We start from the raw sequence: 22,544 nt of genomic DNA on the forward strand, positions 1-22,544 counted from the left end.
CTCCAAAGGTTCTGTGAAACTACTTGCCTGAAATATTGTTTTGATAAATAAGCCATATCCTTGTGGAATTGAAATCTCCAACTGTTCCACTGGCACGGACATCTCTGCAGTGACAGCACATGCCCCAGATTGTGGGGTTAACTTGAATTAAATTTCAGATGTGGGGGAGCTGAGGGAGGGGGTGGTGGCAGTGGGAGGTTTATGAACAGTATGCTGGGGCTCTGATGTTGTCATAACCAGATGGCTTCAAATGTATCATTTAGACAAAAACAAACACATCCAGAAAGAATATAGTAATGACAGGAGAAGCATCGAACAGCTTCACCTGTACCTGGAATCCTAACAGCTTTGTACCCATAGGAAAGCCCACGTTGGAAATCTCTTAAGTAGAGGAAAATTCCAAGAGACCTTCATCTTGTCAGAAGCTTGGTGCCAGAAGTGCTACCCTCCTGAGGATATAAATTCCTTGGACCCACAGCTTTCTGTGAATGAGGAAAAGCAAACCTGAAGCCTGGTTTGTCCTCCTGCACCCTCTGAAGAACAGTCCAGCAGAGGCACCTTTCCAGAGCTTTGCTCTTGCTATTTCCACAGGAAGAAAGTTTTACCTTTTCTTACCTAGACACTTCAGAAATGGAACTTTTTCCAGTTACTTAAATAATCTTTCCAGGGTATCACGTTGGAAGAACTGTCGCTCAAGTTGTGTGACCTGATGCATGTCCCTCTGAGTTTCAACTTCTCTCATCTATCAGATGGGAAGACGCTAGCTACCTATCACTTGTCCTACCAAACTCATCAAGGTGTTGGCAAGTTCAAATGAGATACTGCGTATGAAGGTTTGCCGAAAACCCAGACGTGCAGAATCAATGCAGTTACCTAAGAGACAATACGGGCAGAGGAGACCCTGTGTACGTCCTGGTCCCCGTGCTTATATGCAAAGTGAGGACTCAGGAGGCCCGGGACAGCAGCCAGAACTCGGAGAACTGGGCACTTGCTGACATAGGTGACACTTAGGAGGAAACTGAGAAGTGCAATGGAGTGGCTTCTCATGAGGAAACCCTGTCTTTGATTATATTGATAATGGGTCATATCTACTCCATTCTAGGGATGGCAAGATAAATGAAAACTGGAAAACTGGCAAAGGCTAAAGTCACTGAAGGGAAATAGAAGGTGAAATACTTTGAGTATCCATCTAAGGTGTCAAATAACACACACCTTGGCCTCATGGCCAGGGTACCCCACGGTCCTGTCCCACACTGCTATAGGAAAGGCAGAGAAGCCCCGGAGCATTCTTCGAGCTCACTGGGAATTCAGACATTAATTCTTCTAAAAACACATCCAGTCAGTGATAGAACCAGTCAGAGAGAATAATTTCCCTTTATTGAATCTCCACATTCATGTCCCCTTGATATTTTTATATTTAGCTAAGGAGAAGGGAGATCAGGAGTTAGGTCTTAAAACACGTAGGGTGCAGCAAAGCCCACTTCCATTACCTGTGTTGGCATCAGGAGCCTGACCCCTCATTAGGATGTGGGCTGTGAGAGCCTCAAGAAGGACAAGGGACTGGCGATCGCTGGTAGCTCACAAAGGAAACTCGAGATTAGGGAGATGCAATAAATCCCTACTGCCTAGACATTTCGAGCATAATCTCTGCCAGATCAAGGATCAAACGAGGCCTTCAAAATCCCTTAAGAACTCAGACCCAAAAGACAAGACAGGTGAGTGAAACAAAAGACCAGAGATACCACACAGTACAAAATAGTAATTATTTATATTTTCAAAAAGAAAAAAAATTAACATTTGGAAGTTCTCCCCTGCAGGAAGGGGGCAAATTGGAAGGAACAGGACTGGCTCCTATGCAGGTGGCAAGTCAGGTACGGACAGCTGAGCAATCTGGGCTGGGAGTTTTTTCATACAGCATTAATAATAAAATTTCCTTTTCTCTTCTTTTTGCTGTTTTTGTTTTGTGTGTGTGTGTGTGTGTGTGTTTTGTTTTGTTTTTTTTTTAGAAAAGGAGGGGGGAGAAGAAATAAAATCAGAGAAAAATGCCAAAAAACATTTTCCACAATATCTAAAAACAGAGAATCATAGTTCTTGTCAAGACAGTATGAATTCTGATGAATTATTTTTTCCAGTTTTCAACACCAATAAAGATTTTTTTGCAAAAGCGACCACATCAGAATATTCATCTTCTGGATCAAATAACCTCCTTCCCCTTTCACCTCCGCTTGTCATTTTTCATAAAAGGATAACAGGACATATGCTGTTCTTGCAAACAATAAGTGCTAACAAGAGAGCTCTTCTGATACTTGCATGGTGGTGAGGAGTTTTCGCAAATATCCAAGTTTTAGCACAGCTGGATGGACTAAAATTTCTCTCAACATAAATACTACTGGTACTGGAATCCACAAATTGATTTTTGAGAAATTCTGCAAAAATCCTTTCTTCTTTCCTTTTCCCTTCTCTTAAAACTAAATGTCCTTTTTAAATTTTCTTTTTGCTCCAGGCACCTGATGATTTGTTCTGCTCAGTCAGATGCAGACAGGTTTCTCCAAAGTACCACCGCGGGGATGTCCTCAAGGCCAGCGCCTAAGCTGAATCCCCACAGTATCAAACTCCGCCAGGCCAGAGGAACACAGTGACGCAGCAACAGGGTTTTCATTAGGTTGAACAGCCCCGAGTCCCGGCCCCTTCCCTTCCCCCACCCCCATTTCCCCCAAGTTTATTTAGTGCTGTTTTAAAAGTCTGGGGCTACAATGCAGTCTTTTCCCCCCACAACAGAGTAAAAGCTCCACAGATTGCGCTGTCTACCTGGTGGTCAGGTCAGTGCAGCAACGGTGGCTGCTGCTTCTGGAAAACGAACGGAGTCTTAAAACAGGCAGGACCTTAGGACTGCTTCAGGCGCTTGCGCGGGGGTCCCAGAAACGGGCACTGTGCCGAGGCCAGAGAGCGGTATGCCTCCGCCACCAAGTGGGGGTGCGACACCACCATCGACTTCCACCCCGAGGTCTCCAAGACATCTGAAGCATGACTGGGAGAAATGTGGAGAGACGGGTTACCAAAGGCGGAGTGAAGGATGGACTAAACAGCCTCATTTCCCAGAGTCTGCTGTAACGGGTGTCAGTGCAAGAAACACTCAGACAGAACCCTTGATACGCATGAGAATTTGTTTGTTGGACAGTGTGCAGACAGGTGACCAAGTTATGGCTGTCGTAACTCTGCAAACCAGGACTCTGAGCCACTACAGTCTCAAATACAAAACATGACATGTTCCTCAGGCTCATGTACATCATCCGTGCTCTTTATACGTACGCACTGGTGACACCACTGAAGAGAGAGAGGGGTTCTCTGGGTCAGACAGCTCTGAGCTGCCGTCCGGCTTTGCCATTTACTAGTCCCATAACCACAAAGCAGATCATAGCCTGGGGCCTGCTTGATTATCAAAAAAGAGGATAATAACCACACCTCACTGAATGGTTAACATCTAAAAAGCACCAAGCAGGCGTCCAGCACTGAGTGAACACTCACTACAAGGAACATTATGCCTGGTGGGGGGGGGGAGGATATAGCTCAGTGGTAGAGTGCGTGCCTAGCATGCACAAGGTCCTGGGTTCAATCCCCAGTACCTCCACTAAACCAAATAAACAAAAAAACACCTAATTACCTCCCCCCCAAATAAAAAGAAACATTTTGCCTCAACTGGTAACTTCTTCGAAACAATCTCACAAACGGACTTAGAGGACACTGTTTCCTGTTTCAGGGCATTTTCGGTGTTGAATAATGTTCACTCATCTACCAAGCAACCTCTTAGACCCGTCTCACCCCAGAAGTGCTGTTGTGAGGGCTTCATAAGGCCTGCTCTCCTCCTGGGGCTTTTTCCAACTTTCACTCCCCAACAGGCAAAGGAGTAGAACACATCCCACTGAGAATTATTTCAGAAAGTGATATGGCCAGGTCACTTGTCAATCAGGATGAAGGAACAGATCTACTGGAATGAACATTTCTCTCTCAAAACAGTATTTAATGACCTCATTGACTGACTTATTATGCCTTCTCTTTGCTCCATTCTGCAATCGGCTGTTGGACAATTTTATTAACTCATAACAATCATACTTCTGTTCCCCAGACATCTACATGTCTTTTTTTTAAGCCAGTGACTGTGAAGTAAAGGTGCTATCATCTTAGGGTACACAGCTTTTTCAGGCCAGCAAGTTATCATTTTCATCAATTCCAACCCTACAAGGTAGTAGAACACCTCACCCACCAACCAGATTAGACTGATGTTAAGGAAAACCATTTTCCAGATTGTCAAGCCGAAGGGAAAAAATGATTAACTCTCTACTTATTTCTAAAAGGTTAATGAAGCTGCTTGCCTGTTTTACTCACTAATTCAAAGTCTTTCTCATTTATTTTTCTAGCTCTCCCAACAATACTGAAAGAACTTTGAAGATGCCAACTCACTAGTTGATGAAATCCACTGCCTGAGTTTTCAACTGATCTGCGCTGTGGAGGTCAGCCAGGATGAGAATTTCTGCGGCATTCTCCACGGAGAGGTTACTGCAGAGGGCATCCTCACACATGACCTTTAAACGCTCCAAGGCATACTGTAAAACACAAGCACTGCTGTCGTCAGCGCAGGAATGGCTCTGGGCTGACTGCTACTGAAGCTGTTTTCTTCAGCTGCACCGTCACGTAACTGGATACTGGAACAAAACTGCACAGACCATGAAAAGGCTACGGCTGCAATTACAAAACATAACCATACTCTGAAGGCCGACATGAAGACACCTAAAATAACCTGCAGAGCTGCCATTCAAGTGCTAAAGTCTATTAGAAAAATAGCAATTACAGAACAGATCCACATCTTCAAGTTTTACCTACCCTGACTATGATGGAAGTGTTTTCTTAAACCGTCACTACCTACCCTTACAGTGAGGCATCACTCTGCTTCAAGTCAACAGGGACATCACATTCTAAACTTCTGCAGTCCTTTTATTTAGAGCCAGACTAGGGTGAAGCACAGTCCTTTCTACTTAAGCATTGTCTAGTGTCACCAGCCCGGCAGGGTATTCCAACTGCCCATCAGGCTGTAAAAGGGAGCCCCGTGGCGACTTTTACCAGCATCTCTGCCACTAGTTGTTCCTGAATGAGGGTCAACCAAAGGCCTCCTTTTCAACAGAAAAGGATAAATAGAGACTGATTTTATTGGCGTGAGGTTAGGATTCTTAGAGTAAAAGAACAAAGCAACAGAGACCCTGGATCCAGTTTCAGTCTAAAAACTTCCTATTTTCCAAGTAAAGGGTTCTATATGCTCTGGAAACAAAGGTCCAGGTTAATACTGGGCACACTGGATCTAGCTGATTTGTTTTGACGCAACTGTACTACTTGCTCTCAGATATATTATGAACTTACTAAGGAACTTTTTAGGGATAAGGAGGAAGAAGGGATAAAAGAAGGCTCAAAATAAAATGTCATAATTAGTTCACAGGAGAAGGGTCTGCTCTGAGGGTGCCCACAGTCTCCGTATAGGTACCATCCTGGGAGCCTCAGAACTCAGTGACACAATTCTCCTCCAGGCTGAATCATGACACTCAAACCAGGACAATTTTATTTTTATGAATTCTGGGTGAGGAGGCATATCTGCTGGCACCGCGATCTCCTGCAGCAGAAAAAGAGTTTTATTGGTTTCAGTGCAGCTTTAATTTTTTTACATTTGAGTAACTGGAAAATAGTTTCCATGGAAAACAGGAATGACAGTAGACAAGCAAGAAAGTAGGCTGCCGTTTTTGTTTTAAAAGGCTGGAAAAGGTTGAGTAAATGTTCAGTCTTTATCCAGCACTGCACAGAATATTCATCTTATCTTTTCTCAATTCATTCTTTTAAAAGGACTTTTACTGCGAATAGCTCCGATCCCTACTGCATAATTAGACAAAAGTAGCCATTTTTCTCCCTTGGGGAGAAAGTTTTTTTTCTTAATTATGCTTCTGAAAAACCTGCCTAATGGCAGTACTTACCCCAGAGGTTGAAACTGTGTCTCCCAGGCCTGGGCAACGTGTTTTGTTTTGTTTTTGGTCTAATTATGCATGTCCCCAGGAGACTGGAAAAGCTCAGAAGAAGCTGTTTTAGCCTCTTGGGTGAATTCTAGATGTTTAGATCCTTCCACGAAAAATTTCTTGTTCTGTTTTCCTGAAGCTCACCAAAAGGTGTAAAGGTAAAAATGTTTCAAATAAGCTTAGAGCAAAGACTAACGGGAAATTCTGAATGGAATTTGATAATGCGCCCTTCAGTTACTTCTCATTCATAAATTTAAAGCACTATTGTGATTCACATGCTACATCTTTTAAAAAGTAAGTTAAGACATTGTACTGAAAAATACCATCCCTGGAATGTCAGTTCAGGCTGGTCCCCATGCTGTGTACGTACAGTAGGTTCTCAGCTGGTTCTCTGAGGAGCAGTGTTTAGCCCTGGCTCTGAGACGACCCAACTCTGAGCCTTTCTATTTCTGTCTAAAAACTGGACCTTATGGTACTACTCATCCTTATGGGAGCTAGAAGACGAGGCGGATAAATGCTTGGTATGCATAATTACAAGTGACTGCTTCACTGAAAATCAGACAGCGGGATGAGGCAGAATCATTATAAACTCATGTTTATAAAAAGCAAGCATTGGGCTGTGTCTTCTACTTCCTCGGAATTCACAGTGAGATTTTTCTTACTGTCTCCACTGAAACCAACTTTACTCTGTCAGAACTGAGCTAGACTGGAAGCGTGTAGGATGTTCGCTTTGCTTCACTGTACTAATAAAGTCCTGAAAGGTGATAAAAAGGATACAGCTATCATTCAATCCTTTTCACCTGTAGCACTGACTGGGTTTATGTGCCTCATCCTCTACAAACACTCCAAAAAGCTGATCAATAAAGATAAAACCTCCACTGTAAACACAGATACTTTCCCCGTCCTCAGGGGTGCAAAGGGAGGAGGAAGGAGACTACTCCTGGGGGCGAATCTCAGGAAGGCTCTGGTGCCCTTAGTTCAGAGCCAGCTTTGACCCGCAGATGGGGGCTGCAGCCTCACGGCAGGAAGAGGAGGCACCTCCAGCAGAGAACCCTCTTCCTCACAGGGTCTATTGCTGACTGGGTTTAAGCCCTTTAACCCCCTTGCCTCAACTGCTCCCCAATATGAGAAAGATTCCACGGCGTAAATAGCAATCCTTTCACCCTCCCCACCCCCAAGCTGTGTCTCCTCAGATCACAGGGCCTTGGAGGAACAGGTCACTGACCTCTTCTGGTGTATCCACATAATGAAAGTCAGTTTCCTAAAGTGTGTTTTGGGGAACACTAATCCCTGGAGGTGATCCCTGAGAATAGTGATTCCAGGGTTACTTAAACAGGAGAAATTGGTCTATCACATTCTCTTTTAGGAAACTCAGTGCACACCGATACACTAATGGTTCTGAGAAATCCTGCTGTGAAAGAGCAACACAAAAACCCCAATTTGACTTGGCTAAACTCAGTGTTTCATTAACCTTTTCCCCTCAACCTTATTTTGGGAATCCCTGGCCTGTTGTTTTAGGTAATCACCATTTTTCCTTGAGTCTAAGACCCACATTTTTATTTTCACGCTTTAACATTTCTCAAGTTGAAAAGTGTCTCAGTCAAAGTATACACTTAGTGCAGCAGCACCTCTCTTTCCCAGAGAGCTAGTCACCATCTTACAATTTTGAATGTGGCATATTTCAATAACTTCTTAGGTAAAAGTTGAAAATGCTAATAACCAGGACACTCGGTAAAAGTCATTCTCTTATTGACAAAGTTTAAAAAGTTAATGAACTCAAGAACATTCTGTAAATTATAAAGCCAAATTATAAATTATAAATCCAAATGTTAGTATTATCTAAATCTTTAATGTAACTGTGGTTAAATTTGAGATGGTGAAGAGAAGAGAGGTAAACATCAAACTTACCCTTCTTTTTCATATTTAGGGTGACCATATAATTTACCATTCAAAGCAGGACACTTTTGAAAATGCAAAGAGTGCTATTAATAACTGTGTTGGAACACAAGTGTTAACCAGGACTGTTCTGGCCAAACTAAGATACACGTTCATCTTACCCACAAAGCAACATAGAAACCCTGTCGTGAAACTCAAGAGGTCACAAAACCCCATAGTTTCGTAGTTATTTTTCTGTTCTTATCTCACCTTGTCGGCAGCTGCCAGCAAATCATCAGCCATTTTGTCGAGGTTCGGAGCCTTCCCCGTATAAATGAAGCACATCATTTCCTTAAAAACTTCAGGCTCCACATCATTGATTTCAACCCGATTCTATGCCAGAAAAATTAAAAATGAGAAACATGCCAAAGAACAAAATCCCTAAATGATTTTTGTGATTTTAAGCTCTAGTGAAGAGGAGCCTGTATCATTTTAAACCTAATATGAATGGAAAATTTCTCTTTGCCCTATTTGATTATAATAGCCTTTTCTCCCATCCTACATACCACCTTTGTTTTCTTTAGTACAACAGCAAGACAACTATAACTTTGATTTTTCACCATTCTTTTCCTGAGTAGAAACATGTCTAATATCCTCACCCAAGACTGTATGGATGATCTGCCTAGAATAGTGAGTCTGCTTTACCTAGAATGGTGGCTTCCAGACCACTTCTCTCTGCTCTCAGGAAGTGTCTGTCAGAGAACTATACTCCATTTTAATAGTACAATAAAGAAAAAAAATGGTCAGGAAAATAAATTTGCTGCCAAATTGGGAAATCATCTGATTCCAGTCACTTAGCTAAAAAGACACATCTCCATTCTGTTAACATACCTTTTTGCTCTCTTCCATTTCATGTTCAAACATGGCACTAAAAACTGGGGAACGAGCTACAAAGTGAAAAGGAAACAGGACAGACAGGGTTATCACACCAAAATCTCTTGGTTCTGTTATGAAGAAGAGATCATTTTCTTTCCTGGCCCATTGCTACAGAAATGGTGTTTTATATCAAATTATACCAGAATTGGAAAATTCCTTTCTTTTTATATTTACTGATAAGTGAATAATTATAATACATATGGGGGAAAAAAGAAATCACTCCTTTCAAAATAATTTCATATTAGTTCCAATCCAAGCATTCATCTTTCAAGAAAATTACTCAAAGTACCTATGTCAGATGACAATGGTATCCTCTGGGTAGATCTGGGGGCTCGAATGAAAGGTCCTTCATGGTCTATGAAGGGTGTCCTAATATTCGCATTTTTGCCTAGAACAATGACACCTACTCTCTCCACTTCCAGGGACCACACAGCAAGGAGGTCAAGAACAGGGCTCAGTGGCATCCACTAAACTAGATGAAGTGCAGGGTTGTTTACGGCAGGCTCTCCGTTCCTCCAAGCCCCATATTATCAACAGAGATGATAACGTCCCCAGGAGGTGAAACACAGTGAGATATCCTAATCATCTGTGGCCCTTCAAAGCTCAATGCTACCTGACAAATTCTCGTTCCTTAGTATTTAACATCTCTTAACTTTTTTCCCTGGGGTGGGACTAATGAAAGGACGTTTTTCTAAGCCATGCCCATTCTAGTCTAACGAACACTATGAAAAATAAGTAAACTTAATTTCAACCATGAAATTAATAACATGGCTATGAACTAAAATTTTATCATGCTGCCCAACAAATCAGGGGTTTTGGTAAAAGTTGAGACTACCAATCTCTACCTGAGAGGGAGAACAGATGGAACACATAGTAGGAGTTTGAGCCAACAGGTAACTGGAACTTTGACCTAGTTGATGTAAGAAAAGACTAATTTTAGATCTGCCATCTTCTAACCACATAATCTTGGGTAAATCACTTAACCTTCTGAGCCTCAATATTTTCATCTATTCCAAAAGGATATCAATTCTCATTGTTCTTCCCTCAGAAGGGTTATAGACTATAAGGTACTATATAAATACATTACAGAAGCTGAAGACTAAAGGGCTGGTGCATATTGTATGCCTGCAACTTACACAGTATCGTACAGTATCTACAAGTCAATAAAAAATAAATAAAAATAAAAGGCTGGTGTTTTTAACAAAGAGGGAAGGGTCTAAAGTAGCAATATGCTTAGAGGGTTCAGTGCACAGATAGAAGCTGATGTTATGAAAATAAATAAAATCACCTAGGATAATAAGCAGAGTGAAAAGAGAACAGAGGCGACCCTCAGGGAACACCAGTGTTTAAAGGGATGGGAGAAGAAGAGGGAGGCCACACACTAGAAGCAGCCAGAGGACCAGAAGAAAGGAGTCAAATAACGTATGATCTAAAGAGTCCCTCAAATTTAGGAACCAGCAGGTCATATAACTTTGGAAAACTGCTTCTGTAGCATGAAGGCAAACTGAGGATAAGCGGGAGGAAAGGTTATAGAGAGGGAGAATATGCCAAATCAAGAAATTTAGTTCTGAAAAAAAAAGAGACAATAACCAGGGGGAAAAGCTTGCAGGCCGAGGGTAAACAGGCAACAGGAGAAAGAGAGATGACAAGGGTGTAATGGGCAGAGTAAGACTTCTGAGAAGGCAGCGTGAGATGTGAAACAGAAGCAGAAAGCACAGTCTGATCTGGACACGAGGAAGAACTCTTCCGCTAGAATGCGGGGAGAAGCAGGCGAGGTGAGAGGCAGGTGCTGAAGAAGGGCCTCGGTTTTCTCGTGGAAGAGTAGCAGGGCCATTTTTGGGAGGTGGACAGTGGCAAAGGTTTGAAGTATCTATTATTGAGAAAAAGAAAGGGAGCTGACTATGTCTGCAGAAAGAGTTCTCAGCAGCGCTGAGGGCCTCGCTGGGCGTGGAGACACTAACCTAAGAGTTAATGACTTCCTTAAGCAATACTCAGTGACACCTACATGAGACAGGGAACGGGAAGGTGGTTAGGCTGAGCCAGACTGAGGTTTTGCCAGGTAAGTACTTTAGAATGAAGGAGCTGAGGGTCTTGGTAAGGAATGTATTGTTGCCTGAAGGTTCATGCAGTTTCCCCTTACGTCTCATGGCCTGAATAGAAGAGTGTGGCTGAATGCTATGCTTTCACATGAGGTAAGGCTCTTAGTCCTGCCTTATCACTTCCTCCTGTGTGTCAACCTCTCTGGTCTTAAAGACTAAGGGCCTATTACTAGAACAAGGTGTGATCTTCCATGTTACTGGCAACATTTTCAATCTTCTAATACATTTGTATGGAAAAGAGGGCTAAGACCTCCAGCGCTGGGGACCTGGCTACGTGATGGTTTAGTCCTGAGTCCGGAATCCTCTCCATTACATTCTAAGTCCCTGTCTAGGGGCTGTTAACCTGCTCTTAATCAGGGTTTTAAATTCTGATCTCTAGGTGCAAAGGCATTAAATACATGTCATCATCCACTCCTTGAAAGTGGTGGTCTAAGTCCACTATAGACAGAAAAAACAGAAGTACCACTTTTATGGAGTGTAGAATTTTTGGTTATGATAACTAATATCACTACAATATAAAAATGTTTAGTTGTAGTTTTTCTGTACTAGTTCAAAAAGCTGAAGTTAATTCAAAAGGTGATTATGCACCCACTGTTTTTCCTTGTTTAACCAAAACTAAAGCTCCCCAGGAATAAATACCAACCTGCTAAGATGGCTTTGTGAGCCTGGAATTCCTGGCCAGCAACACACAAACAACAGTCTGTGAACCGGGAATTCTCCCACAGTCCTCCTAACTCATCTGCCAACCGGCACTCAGGAACCTTCACCATATTCATGGTGTTCTGGCCAGAAATGTTGACGGAATCTTGCACCACACTCACCTGTGAAAGACAAGAAAACACAATCCAAAGCTCTTGTTACCAGGATTTTTCTTCCCAGCAGGAGGAGAGATGACTTTTACCTTGTTGTTACAATACATTCAGATACTGATGTTAGTCATATTCTCTTGAAACCACCTCCACAAATCAAGGCTTTATCCTCCGGATCAAGTAATTTCCAAATTATCACAATCACACTTATTCTACACCATCTCAGGACAATGAGGAGAGCGCCCCACAAATCTCCTTCTCCTCCAAACTTCTAATAAGCTCTGCCTCCTCTGCCCTGAAAACCTAGGCCAAACCACCAGAGGGAAAAAACAGACAGAAACAAATATTAAGCCTCAAGTATTCACCTTATGAATATGCCTTAAGCAAAAAGTTATTTACAAAGAACTCCTATAGAAACTACCACTTAAATTAAACTCTCTAGAGAAAAGAATCTAATAAGGCTAAAAGCACTTCACTTATTTCAGTTAAGTCTGGAACATAAGAATAAAATGCAGCTTCTATAGGTCCTGGTGAATATTTGGCACGTCCTCACAAGTGCTAGTTTAATGAACAGGACTGGGCTTGGAAGATCTTGGCTAGTGGTTACTGGGTGGGTATCTCACACACTTACATCCTTACTCAGTCATTTGTGACAATGACATACAAGACGACTGGCTCCAGCTAGACATGTACTTATTACAGCTTTGGAACAGAATGATTACAAAGGGTTTAGAGTGGAATTCAACTTGCCACTTGGCTTCAAGCAGCAGCATGTTTTAGCTGGTTGAATTAACTGTTTGATCTAGATAAAAACCCAGGTAACTTTTGGGTGGGTTAGTGAAACTGAGATGAATATGCTAGGATATGAAATAAAAGCGTTTATAAACCATACAACATTATAAAATAAATGTAAGTCACCAGACTGAAGAAAAGACCCAACAGATCAGTCTTCTGCTTAACAACCCTTGCTGTTTCCTCTCCTACATCATATTAGGTTGAAGCATTAAAATCAAAGCAGAATTCACAAACCTTGAGAATCAGCTCCCTATTCTTGCTGTTCCCATGAGTTAGATGAAGAAGATAGCTTAGGAACATCCTAAATGACCCAAATCTCTTTTAACCTTCAAGATGCAAGTCATCCCTTAAATGCAGTCATAAACCCAGAGGGAAAGTTAAAGCCCCATCCAAATGACCTGCAGCCTCTTCTGCGTAGGAGTCAGATATTTACTATCAGGTCAAGAAGTTTATTCATTTGTTTAAAACTAGCTGTTACGGTCTTGAGCAATGAAGCAGCCAAGTTAATCAATTATCAATGTGCTTAGCATCAGTAGCACATTTATCAGAGCCAGAGTATAACATTATTTTAATAGCTCAGGACCCAACACAAACCACCCCACAGAGACTGTCCTGTGTAGATCTCTAATTTGGTTCAGTCACTTTCTTATATTAACACCCTCACTTCTTTGATATAATATTAATATCGAAAGTAGAAGGTGCCTATTTCCAGCTGTAGCTTCAAAATATTGCAGATTTAAAAAAAAAAAAAAAACAACAACCAAGGAAAAGACCAATTAAACCCAACATCCTCATAGGGAAAGGCAGGAACCTCTTGGGATGGCCAATGAAGGGAATGGAGAAAGCTTTTGGCACTGGGTTCCTAAGCTTGAATTAAACCAGGTTGACAGGAGCCCAAAGTCATTAACACTTGATGACAATTAACTAAATGAGGTAAAATGAACTGGCGAGAGCTAAGCTAAAATTCAAACAGTTGTTACTAGTGAACCCTGTGCTAGTTATATGTGCACTTGGTAATAAGTGAGGCCCAAAGACTGTGACTCTTCTCACTGGGGCAATTCCTCTCTCTAGGCACAGACAGGAACACAGCGGGAAGGAGAATGTACCTTTACTGTCTGAGCCAGGCTTGTTCTGCAGATATATGGATGCCTGCTCTGAATGTCTGGCACCTCTTACCACCATTAAATACGCTTAATTAAAAATAAATTTTAAATGGCATTCACAAATGAGTCTTCAGAGCCCAAACTTTTAACTTAGAAAGGGATTGTTTTCCTCTGCAAATGATGATGCTAAGACGATACCATTTTGAGAAAAACTAAAGATTTTTTTAATGCCTATCAAGTTGACTATAGAGACTCATTCAGAATTGCAGCTGTGAAGATGATGTGACTGTGACATTTATGTCGTCTTGGAAATGACTGCATGAAAATGTCTCAGGAAGGCAGTACAACCCTCTAAATTTCAAGTTGTAAAACGGCCTCACTTTTAAACTCAATTCCTTTTCTTAAAAAATTTCATAAAAGACATAAAATTTCATAAAAGATTGTGCCATTTCTTGTATATTTTGTCTAAACATAAAAAGTCAAGGTAAGACCAATGGAAATATATTTGTAAATTCTATATAATTAAAACAATCAAGAAAAGATAAACAGACTGTATACAGATTGTCTATGGCAGCAGCACTATTTCTAATCAAGAGACTAGCAACAATCTAAACGTCCATCAGCAAGGGAATGAATAAACTGATCAACTGTTGTTGAATATATGTATGTATATGCATGACTGGGACACTGTGCTGTACACCAGAAATTGACACATTGTAACTGACTGTACTTCAGTAATTAAAAAAACAAAAACAAAAACCTGTTGTGTAAATATACAACAGACCATCATCACACAGCACTAAAATTCAGTGAACTATAGTTACATCCATAATATAAATTTTAGAAACATAAGGTGAAAACAGCATGTCCTGGATGACTACATTCATTTTCACACCATTTTCATAAAGCTCAAAAACAAGCAAACCTAAACAATATACTGTTCAGTCACACAGATAATAAATAAGGGAATGATAACAAACAATTCAAAAAAGCTATTTATTATCATCCTGAGTAAGGAGACATTAGCTCTAAGGGATAGGGGACAAGCATATACAGGTCAGTTCAAAGTTACTGGTGATGCTGGGCTAGGTGGTAGGTTTACTACATTATCGTGTTTTATAACCTATAATGATGTTACATATTAAACCACCCTTTCTGTAGGTCAGGAACAATCAAACATTAGCATTTTCATACAGTTCAACTAAGATATCCAAATAATCCATTAATAAAGTGATAAAAAATTAACAGACACACATATTTAAAATTTGGCAAAAATACATATATTCCCAGGCTATGAAGGGATATTCCATGTTTGATAAGGAAAGAGATGTTTTAAGAGTTAACTAGTGTCTAGGTAGTTCATATTTGGTATTTCATATTTGAACTTTAAGGGCAGCATTACAAAGAGGCACTGGAATCTACTACCTGTCAGAGGCATATGCGTTGAAGGTGAAATGCACACATCTTCACTGCTAACTGCTACTTGTTTTCAATATAAATAAACGGAGAGAAGATCAATAGAAGCTGAAACATTTCAAGCAGATTTTCTGTGGTCCAAATTATTAAAGAGAACGTGAGAAGTATAAAGCTTTCATGAGCCTCTGTTTCATTACCGAAGTAAACTCTCTGTTAAGAAAACTTGGTAGAGCCCATGCTTCCTTGGGTGAATGGCATTCAGCTCCACTCAGGGTAGCACAGCAGACTAGAGATGGAAAACGGAGAGCTGGCATGGCCCTGACACTAATCTGCTGCACAATGTTAGGGAAAATTACCTGACCTCTCTAGGCACTGCTTCTCTCCCCCGTAACGTGAAATGAAGAGAAGAGAACCAACCTAGCTCAAAGGATTGTGCTAAGAGACAATTCAGGGAATGCTTTGAAAGTGCCTCCAAATATGTTAACTAAGGAATATCAACCTGGAGGACTCGCCACATTTCCTAGCAGACAAAAAGATCACTGAGAATTGAAAATGGTGTATTAACAAGACCACCCATTTGGCATTTGTCAGAGTTTGTGATCTAAACATACCACTTAAATAAAGCCCTAACGCACAAATGTGTAAGTCTCAGTTCTTTACCTTAGGATTCCCTCTTGTGGCCTCTGGGAACAGCAAAACAAAAACACCCCAAACCTACAAAACAACTGTACTTATTACATCAGGACAGGACAGAAGTGCCCAAGCTGAAGGCTGAGTAAGGAATAGAACAGTGGAGTACTCATAACCTAAACTTGTATGTGGATATCAACTTCATAAAAGCCTCTAAATTATAAGAAAATGCTAACTAAACCAGTAATGAATCAAATACAAATATAAACAAAATAAACTTGTTTATAAATAGCCCGTCGGATAGGAGGGATCAAAGGTCAAAGGGATAGAATTTGCACTAAAGAATGCTCTAGTTTTGAAAAGTGCTAAGAACTTAGAAGAGCTGCAGACATTTTAAAAACCCACATATCCAACACCCCCCCCCCCCACGCAACTGTCTTGCGATGCTGAATGCTACTAAGTCCACAGAGAGTCTTGGAACAGAAACGAGTCTCACTAGGCACAAGCCCAAGAATGAGAAGCAACACTCAGCACCTGTGGCCAACAGAGAAGTGTGAGAGGAACAGATGGCACACCTGGTCCGATGGTAAGAAACCGATGGCATCAGCAGAACCCAGCAGACGTTTCCCTGTTCAACATCTCCTCATTTCCAAAGTGTCATCTCACTTCCCTTCTAAGTCACTAAGGCATTTCTAAACTTAACCACAGGATTTCTCCTAAGAGAATTTCATATGGGGAAGCGAAGGGAGACAGTGCCTCGGACTTAACCACAGGATAAGAGGTTGCCAAGTGAGGGCAGGCCAATTGGTTTCCAAATCAAGAATGTCAACACAAGGGTTGGGGCAGATGGAATGGATTTGGAGGTGGGGGGAAGCATATAAGAAAAGTCTGGACCCAGTGCAGACCTGAAAATGCTGCAAAAAGTCTACGGTATTGCCTAAACCATCAAATGCATTATTTAGAGGCGATTTCGCCTCCTTTAGAGAATAGTTCAAAGACTGGCTTTCGTTTCCAACAGAAACTAGAATTCTATTTAAAAATTTTTTCTGAAATATAGGATCTCTAAGAAGGGTGAATATTAAACTGATGGCTTGTTTATATAACATCTAACCTCACACAAAACCACCTGTTTTCATTTCTTCACTTGAGCAACTGAGTGTGATCTGTATCTACTTGGATTTATGTAGAATTCAAATTCCAAGTCCATTAGATAAAAAAACAACTGCAACCTTTTATGTATTTTATAGACATTATCACCCTAGTATTTCCTTCTTTTACTTAGCAATTAAAAAAGAGAGAAGGTAGCTATTATGCAAACTATATGTTATGTATTCAGTGTGATAGTTTAATAAAACTAGACCTCCCAAGTTTCCGAATCACCAGCAACTATCCTGTGGAAATGTTCAACGAGCTGTGACTTGGAAAAGAAGCCAGCTACTGCTTGCCAGGCCTCTTCCACAAAAGGGCAAGATTCCTAAGGGGCAGCTTCCCTGCTGTCTAGATGGTGACATGCCTTTGGAACTGTTATTGAGTTAACTTGTTAACTCACGATGCACCCCTATTATTTGACAGAGGACACTGGCAGTTGGGGAACTTGCCTGCACCCTCCCCATGAAAGCACAGCAGTCATTCTCATCAAGTCATGCTGCTCAGGAAGTGGCTCCTTGACCACGCAATGTATAGGAACACCAACATCCTGGCTGACTGGAGGTTTTACTCATTTCTTACAATGTGAGCTTATGAGTAGTTATAAGTGTACTGATAACAGCATGAAATGACTAATTAGTATATACTTACTAAAGAAACTACTTTCTAACTCACTCTCAGTTTGGGAATTTTACTGCAAGGCTTCTCCTATAAACCTGAAAAAGGCTCTTTAGGGAGCCTCTCACTGGGGAGAGAAGGACTCTCCTGACAGATAACTCTCTTAGCTAGCAATGAATTAGAGAGCTTTACATAACCTTCGGTCTAGAAAAAATGTTTCTCACCCTCCTATTTCACAATTACTCCAGCAAGACAAACTGGAGACACTCAACGCCTAGTAACAGTCATCCAGTTCAAAGAGCAGAAAAGGAAAGTGATCTATCAAACACACATGGACTTCAAACTCAAGGAGGAGCCAGAAAGCTTAAGGAACAAAAATACATATCTAGCTGCTGACCAGTCTCCTCAGCTTAAAGTAACAGTCCTTCTAAATGCTTTCTGAAAAGATTTCTGCAATGAAAAAGCCAGAAGCCTGATCAAAACAACTAAAACATCACACATAACCAGGACAATGCACAATCTTTGCTTTTAAGAGCAACAAGTGGAAAGCTGAGATGTCCAACAACCCTGAAATCATGAGACAGTTTTCAATCAGGCACATAAATAACATTCATGCAGCAGCACTCCACTTGGGGATCTTTCTCACTCTCTGTCCTTGATACCAAACAATTAAGTCTACGGATACCATCAGGTCTAGGAACTGCCACTTGCACAGCAGGGTAAAAGGACTCACCTCACAGAAGAGGGTAAGCTTGTCATCAGGGAGAAGCCCGTTGGCCTCGTCTAAGAGAAAATCTCTACGGATGAATTTCTTGAATCCCCAGTCTTTGCCTTGCACAAACCTATATGCCCGTTGACTCTCTGGGGTTAAAAAAAAACAGTTATATTTAGGGTTACTCAAAAAACCAGATCAAATTTACAACGTGTCAATGTATAAAGTTGCTAGATGTGAAAATAGAGTCAAACAAAGATAGCATTTACCCATAGCTTTGGTTTCTTCTCCCTTGGCATTCAGGATAGAGAATTTGAACTTTGCTCGAACTTCACTCTTTGGACAGCTGACCAGTAACAGGTAAAGTGACAGGTAATCTTTGCTTTCTTCATCTAGCCCTTTTGGGTTTACCCGCAAACACCTACCCAAAACAGGGGAAAAAATGTCGAAAGCATCCATGTTTGTAGGCTTGAGAAGTGACAGGTGGGAACTAGAACATCAGCATCAAGAGAGGGAGATGTTTACGAAAAACAAAAACCCAGGCCCCATACCAGGAGATTCTGATTCAGTAAATGACTACTCTGGAAATCACAGTTCTAGAGCAAACCGAGGCACCTTTTAAAGAGTAAACAACAAAAAGGGTTATCCTAGAATCTGACAACACATCCCTTGTATCTCTGCCTCTTTCCTCATAATCTCCCAAATCACTCTTTTTCCCCCTAAAATACTTTACCATTCAGCCTAGACTCAGTCTACTCTAATCCTCAGTCTCAGGAAAGGCAGCCCCTTATTTTGCTAGGACTGTAGCAGAAGGAAAAAAAAGTCAATGAGCCTTTCAATACCACTTGGGGAGAGAAAAAGAGTTCTAGAGAAATATGTGAACAGTAAATAATCTTTTATAGATATGTTATCAATCTGGCAATAATATACTAAGATTAAAATAAAGGAGGCAGTATGGAGGAAGCAGAGACAAAAGTAAACCCCCATTACACAGGGTAGAGTTCCAAGCTAGACTTCTAAATAGAGGCAGAGATGCCAATCTGTTACCAATGGATCAAAACAAAATTCAGACAGAATAGGTTCAACTGAGTTAAGTTGTAAATGTCATTAGCTGAACTGCATGTGATTCAGACACTGCTTCTACCACATATAATACATAGGCTGTATGTATCCTTAGGCCTTGACAGTGTTACGGCACCTCTCTCAAACAGGTGGCCCAATTCAGTGCTTCTTTAGGAAGTGCATATGCCACATACCTCACTGTATGTTGTGCTGAAGATATGGATTTAAAAACAATGCCTAAGAATAAGCCTCCTCTCAGAACCTAGTGGTACACTGCTTAATGTACGTGGCCAAGAAATACTAAATGACTGGAGAATTGCTAAACTCTTCAGTGGGTCATCAAAGGTCAAAAACAGTGGTTCACAGACACACATTCTGGTCTTTGCAGTGAGCACATGGTTGTATTCTTAACTGCCTGCTCTCCTCAGGAGATCACATGGTTTGGATGGGGTTGACACCTACTACCAGATCCTATTCCCCTTGCCACAGGGATCAACTGAGGGAACCTATACCTAAACCAATCAGGGCATGTATGACATACTCTTGGCCACACAATTAGTTCAAAGAAAGTTCAGACACTTTTGTTGGATGGTAGTGGGTTATGCCCATTGCTATTGACAGTCATTCTTCAATCACAAGAGAAGCTAGACTTGAGATGTCAAACAGTGTGGAAAGCCGAGCAGAGCACAGACAGATGGGGTCCTCAATCTAACCACTGGACTACTGGATCAAATTCTCTCCAAACCTAGCCACACCCTGGGCGCTCCAGTTACATAAGTAAATAAATCTCCTTCATTGTTTAAAAACAGATAACCTAAAAGTCAAGAGATTTTTACATTAAAATCTAGATTTCTTGCTTTTCTTGAAAAATGAGAAAATCTGGCAATGGTTAGCATTTATTTACACATAGCTAAAGTCAGCTGGAGCTGAGCAGACACCACATCTTTTAGAAGGATGCTCACTAGTTCCATTTTGCCAAGTGGTCAACACTCACACCAGGTGTGGGTATTATTTACAACACTGGCCCTCTTCACTTGTTTACATTACCCTACAGCCATTTGAGTTTGCTGATCCCTGATATACTCATCAAATTCAACAAATATGCAGTAAGTTTATCTATTACGTATCAGACACTGAGGAGTACATTAAGAACAAAACAAAGTCCCTGCCATCAATGAGCTTACATTCTAGTCAGTCTCCTGGGAAACCAAGAACAACAGGCAACTTTCAGAAAAATGTTTAGAGCTAGATGTTTTCTTCCTCACCATTTCAGTTTATCATTGGCTCCTGACGAAAAGGTTGAACTTTTAATGACTTCACCCATTTCCTCCCGGCAAAAGCTAAAGTTATTGATGGTCCACATGTAGGAGAATTTCACTACCTTGATCTGTTGATAGAAAACCAGGAAGCAATTAAATAGGAAGTGGGGAACCTGGAAAACAGGCTGGAGTTCAGAAAATCCCTCCCTCTCTCTGCATGATCTCACAGGGAGACAGCACTACTTGGCCAGCATGAAGGCCCAGCCTTTTCTGTCCTTCATCCACATTTTAAGAAATCTCACAGTGACCAACTGATTTTATAACTTTTCTCAACTTCTGAGCAACACTGGATGAAAAGTGAGAAAACATGGACAAGGTTGGCAAAGCAGATGACTAAGCCATACCTAAAATGAATCTCTGTTCAGAGTAATGTTTGATGATTTAGATGTTGATGCCACAGCCTAGGGTTGGAAATCTCAGACTTGGTTTCCCCTGGAGTTTCCCAGCAGAGGAACACACTTCCAACAAGGGGGATGTAGGTGGATCTAGTTTCAAAGACTCCCCCCTTTCAACCTCTAGTGAAAAACAGCAGCCGAGGGCACTCAGATTCTTTGTGGATACCCAAGGAATGGAAAGCTGACTAGTACTTTATCTCTTTGTCAAGCATATCCCAGAGAAAGAAGGAAACCCAGTGTAGAAAAGAAATCTGATTCCTTTCATCTACCAAAATCCTCCCAGGATACACCTACCTGTGTGTAGCACCAACTCTCAGCTACAGGGCCACTCGACATTTCTGCCGGAGGTGGAGGACTTGGAACCCTTGACATCGCCAGTTTGAAGGTTAAACAAGATTTCCAAAGTCAGGGGACAAAGACTTCTGTTCTCTCTTCACCCTGGTTGACCCAAGAAGCAAGAGGATTTTATTAGATTAATGGTATACTATCCTGCTACTTCCATTTGACCTTCCAGAGACTGGAAACTGTCTCCAGCATGGAATGCTCTACTCTTATCATTCAAATGGCTCCTCAGTATTCAATGTTCACCTCAGAGTGGATAACCTAACCTAAAGCTGTTTCCTCCTCACAATATCACCCTATTTTAATCTGCATAATACTAGTTAATATTATCTTACCAAGTGAATTTACTCAAAGGGTACTTAAAGTAAATCCATGAAAAGGCTTCCTAAAGAGGAGACAGCATGGTGAATATCACATACGACTTCACCACTGGCTTCTTTCCTTGGGGTACAAATACTTCACTCCGAAAGGCAAATGACCTTGTTACCTTTCCAACTACTGTCTCATCTTCTCCTACACTTCAGTGCAAACTTATTATTAAGAGTAGTCTTCTATTCCTCAACCCACTGGTAGCTGCTCTCTGGAAGGGCAACACTTACCCCTTTCTTAGATGTAGCATTAAAGATCTCTCCCCATTTACACTTCGTCAGTATCTGATTTTCCAGATTCTTCGCCTTGCTTTCTCTGTTTTCTGATCATTCCTCAATCTCTTTTACTGGATTCTCTTCTTTCATTGTTGTTCCCATGGTTTAATCTTCAATCATTTTCTCAATCTACATTCTCTTTTGCGGTAATTTTATCCACAATAGCATCAAATTTCTGCTGCTATACACGTTCCCCAAATCTCTAACTTTGACTTCTCTCATAAGCCTCAGACCATTTTCAAATAACTGCTATACATCTCAACAGGGTGTCCCAGTAGCAAATCAAATCCAACTCAAAATTCTCCCCTCCAAGGCCTTTCTAAGCATAAAAGCCATTCAAAATATTGGTGAATTTGGTTACAACTTTTAAGTACCATGAACAAAGTAAGAAACAAACTGAAAAAAAAAAAAAGCATGCAATGTATGGCAGAGATAATTTTATTAATACATGAATTGACATATAAATTGTTTCTATAAAATAAATAAGAAAAAGGTGAACTACCCTATAAAAATATTAGTCATAAATAAGGAAATAAAATAGCTCTAAAACATTTTACACCTGCGAGACGAGCAAGAAAAAAAATCAACCATAC

At 41.0% G+C, this 22,544-nt stretch overlaps 1 protein-coding gene across 5 annotated transcripts in view; it reads right to left on the bottom strand.

Annotated features, from left to right (window-relative positions):
- Positions 1-1,749: 1,749 nt before the first annotated feature.
- The window catches only part of SPOP (speckle type BTB/POZ protein), a 62,584-nt gene continuing 41,789 nt past the window's right edge, over positions 1,750-22,544 (bottom strand). For 2 of the 5 annotated variants that reach the window (XM_031469665.2, XM_031469664.2), the window contains 9 exons: positions 21,260-21,403; positions 20,517-20,638; positions 18,459-18,610; positions 18,211-18,338; positions 11,604-11,781; positions 8,817-8,872; positions 8,196-8,318; positions 4,459-4,601; positions 1,750-3,028 (listed from right to left, as the gene is read on the bottom strand). In XM_031469665.2, coding sequence (XP_031325525.1) covers positions 2,884-3,028; positions 4,459-4,601; positions 8,196-8,318; positions 8,817-8,872; positions 11,604-11,781; positions 18,211-18,338; positions 18,459-18,610; positions 20,517-20,638; positions 21,260-21,337 — 1,125 coding nt within the window. In that variant the 5' untranslated portion in view covers positions 21,338-21,403 and the 3' untranslated portion in view covers positions 1,750-2,883. Of the gene's footprint in view, positions 3,029-4,458; positions 4,602-8,195; positions 8,319-8,816; positions 8,873-11,603; positions 11,782-18,210; positions 18,339-18,458; positions 18,611-20,516; positions 20,639-21,259; positions 21,404-21,906; positions 22,355-22,544 lie in introns of those variants that run through there. The other 3 variants (XM_064495946.1, XM_031469666.2, XM_064495947.1) reach the window with 3 other exon arrangements.

Source organism: Camelus dromedarius, chromosome 16 (assembly GCF_036321535.1).
Source record: "Camelus dromedarius isolate mCamDro1 chromosome 16, mCamDro1.pat, whole genome shotgun sequence".
Classification (NCBI taxonomy): Eukaryota; Metazoa; Chordata; class Mammalia; order Artiodactyla; family Camelidae; genus Camelus; species Camelus dromedarius.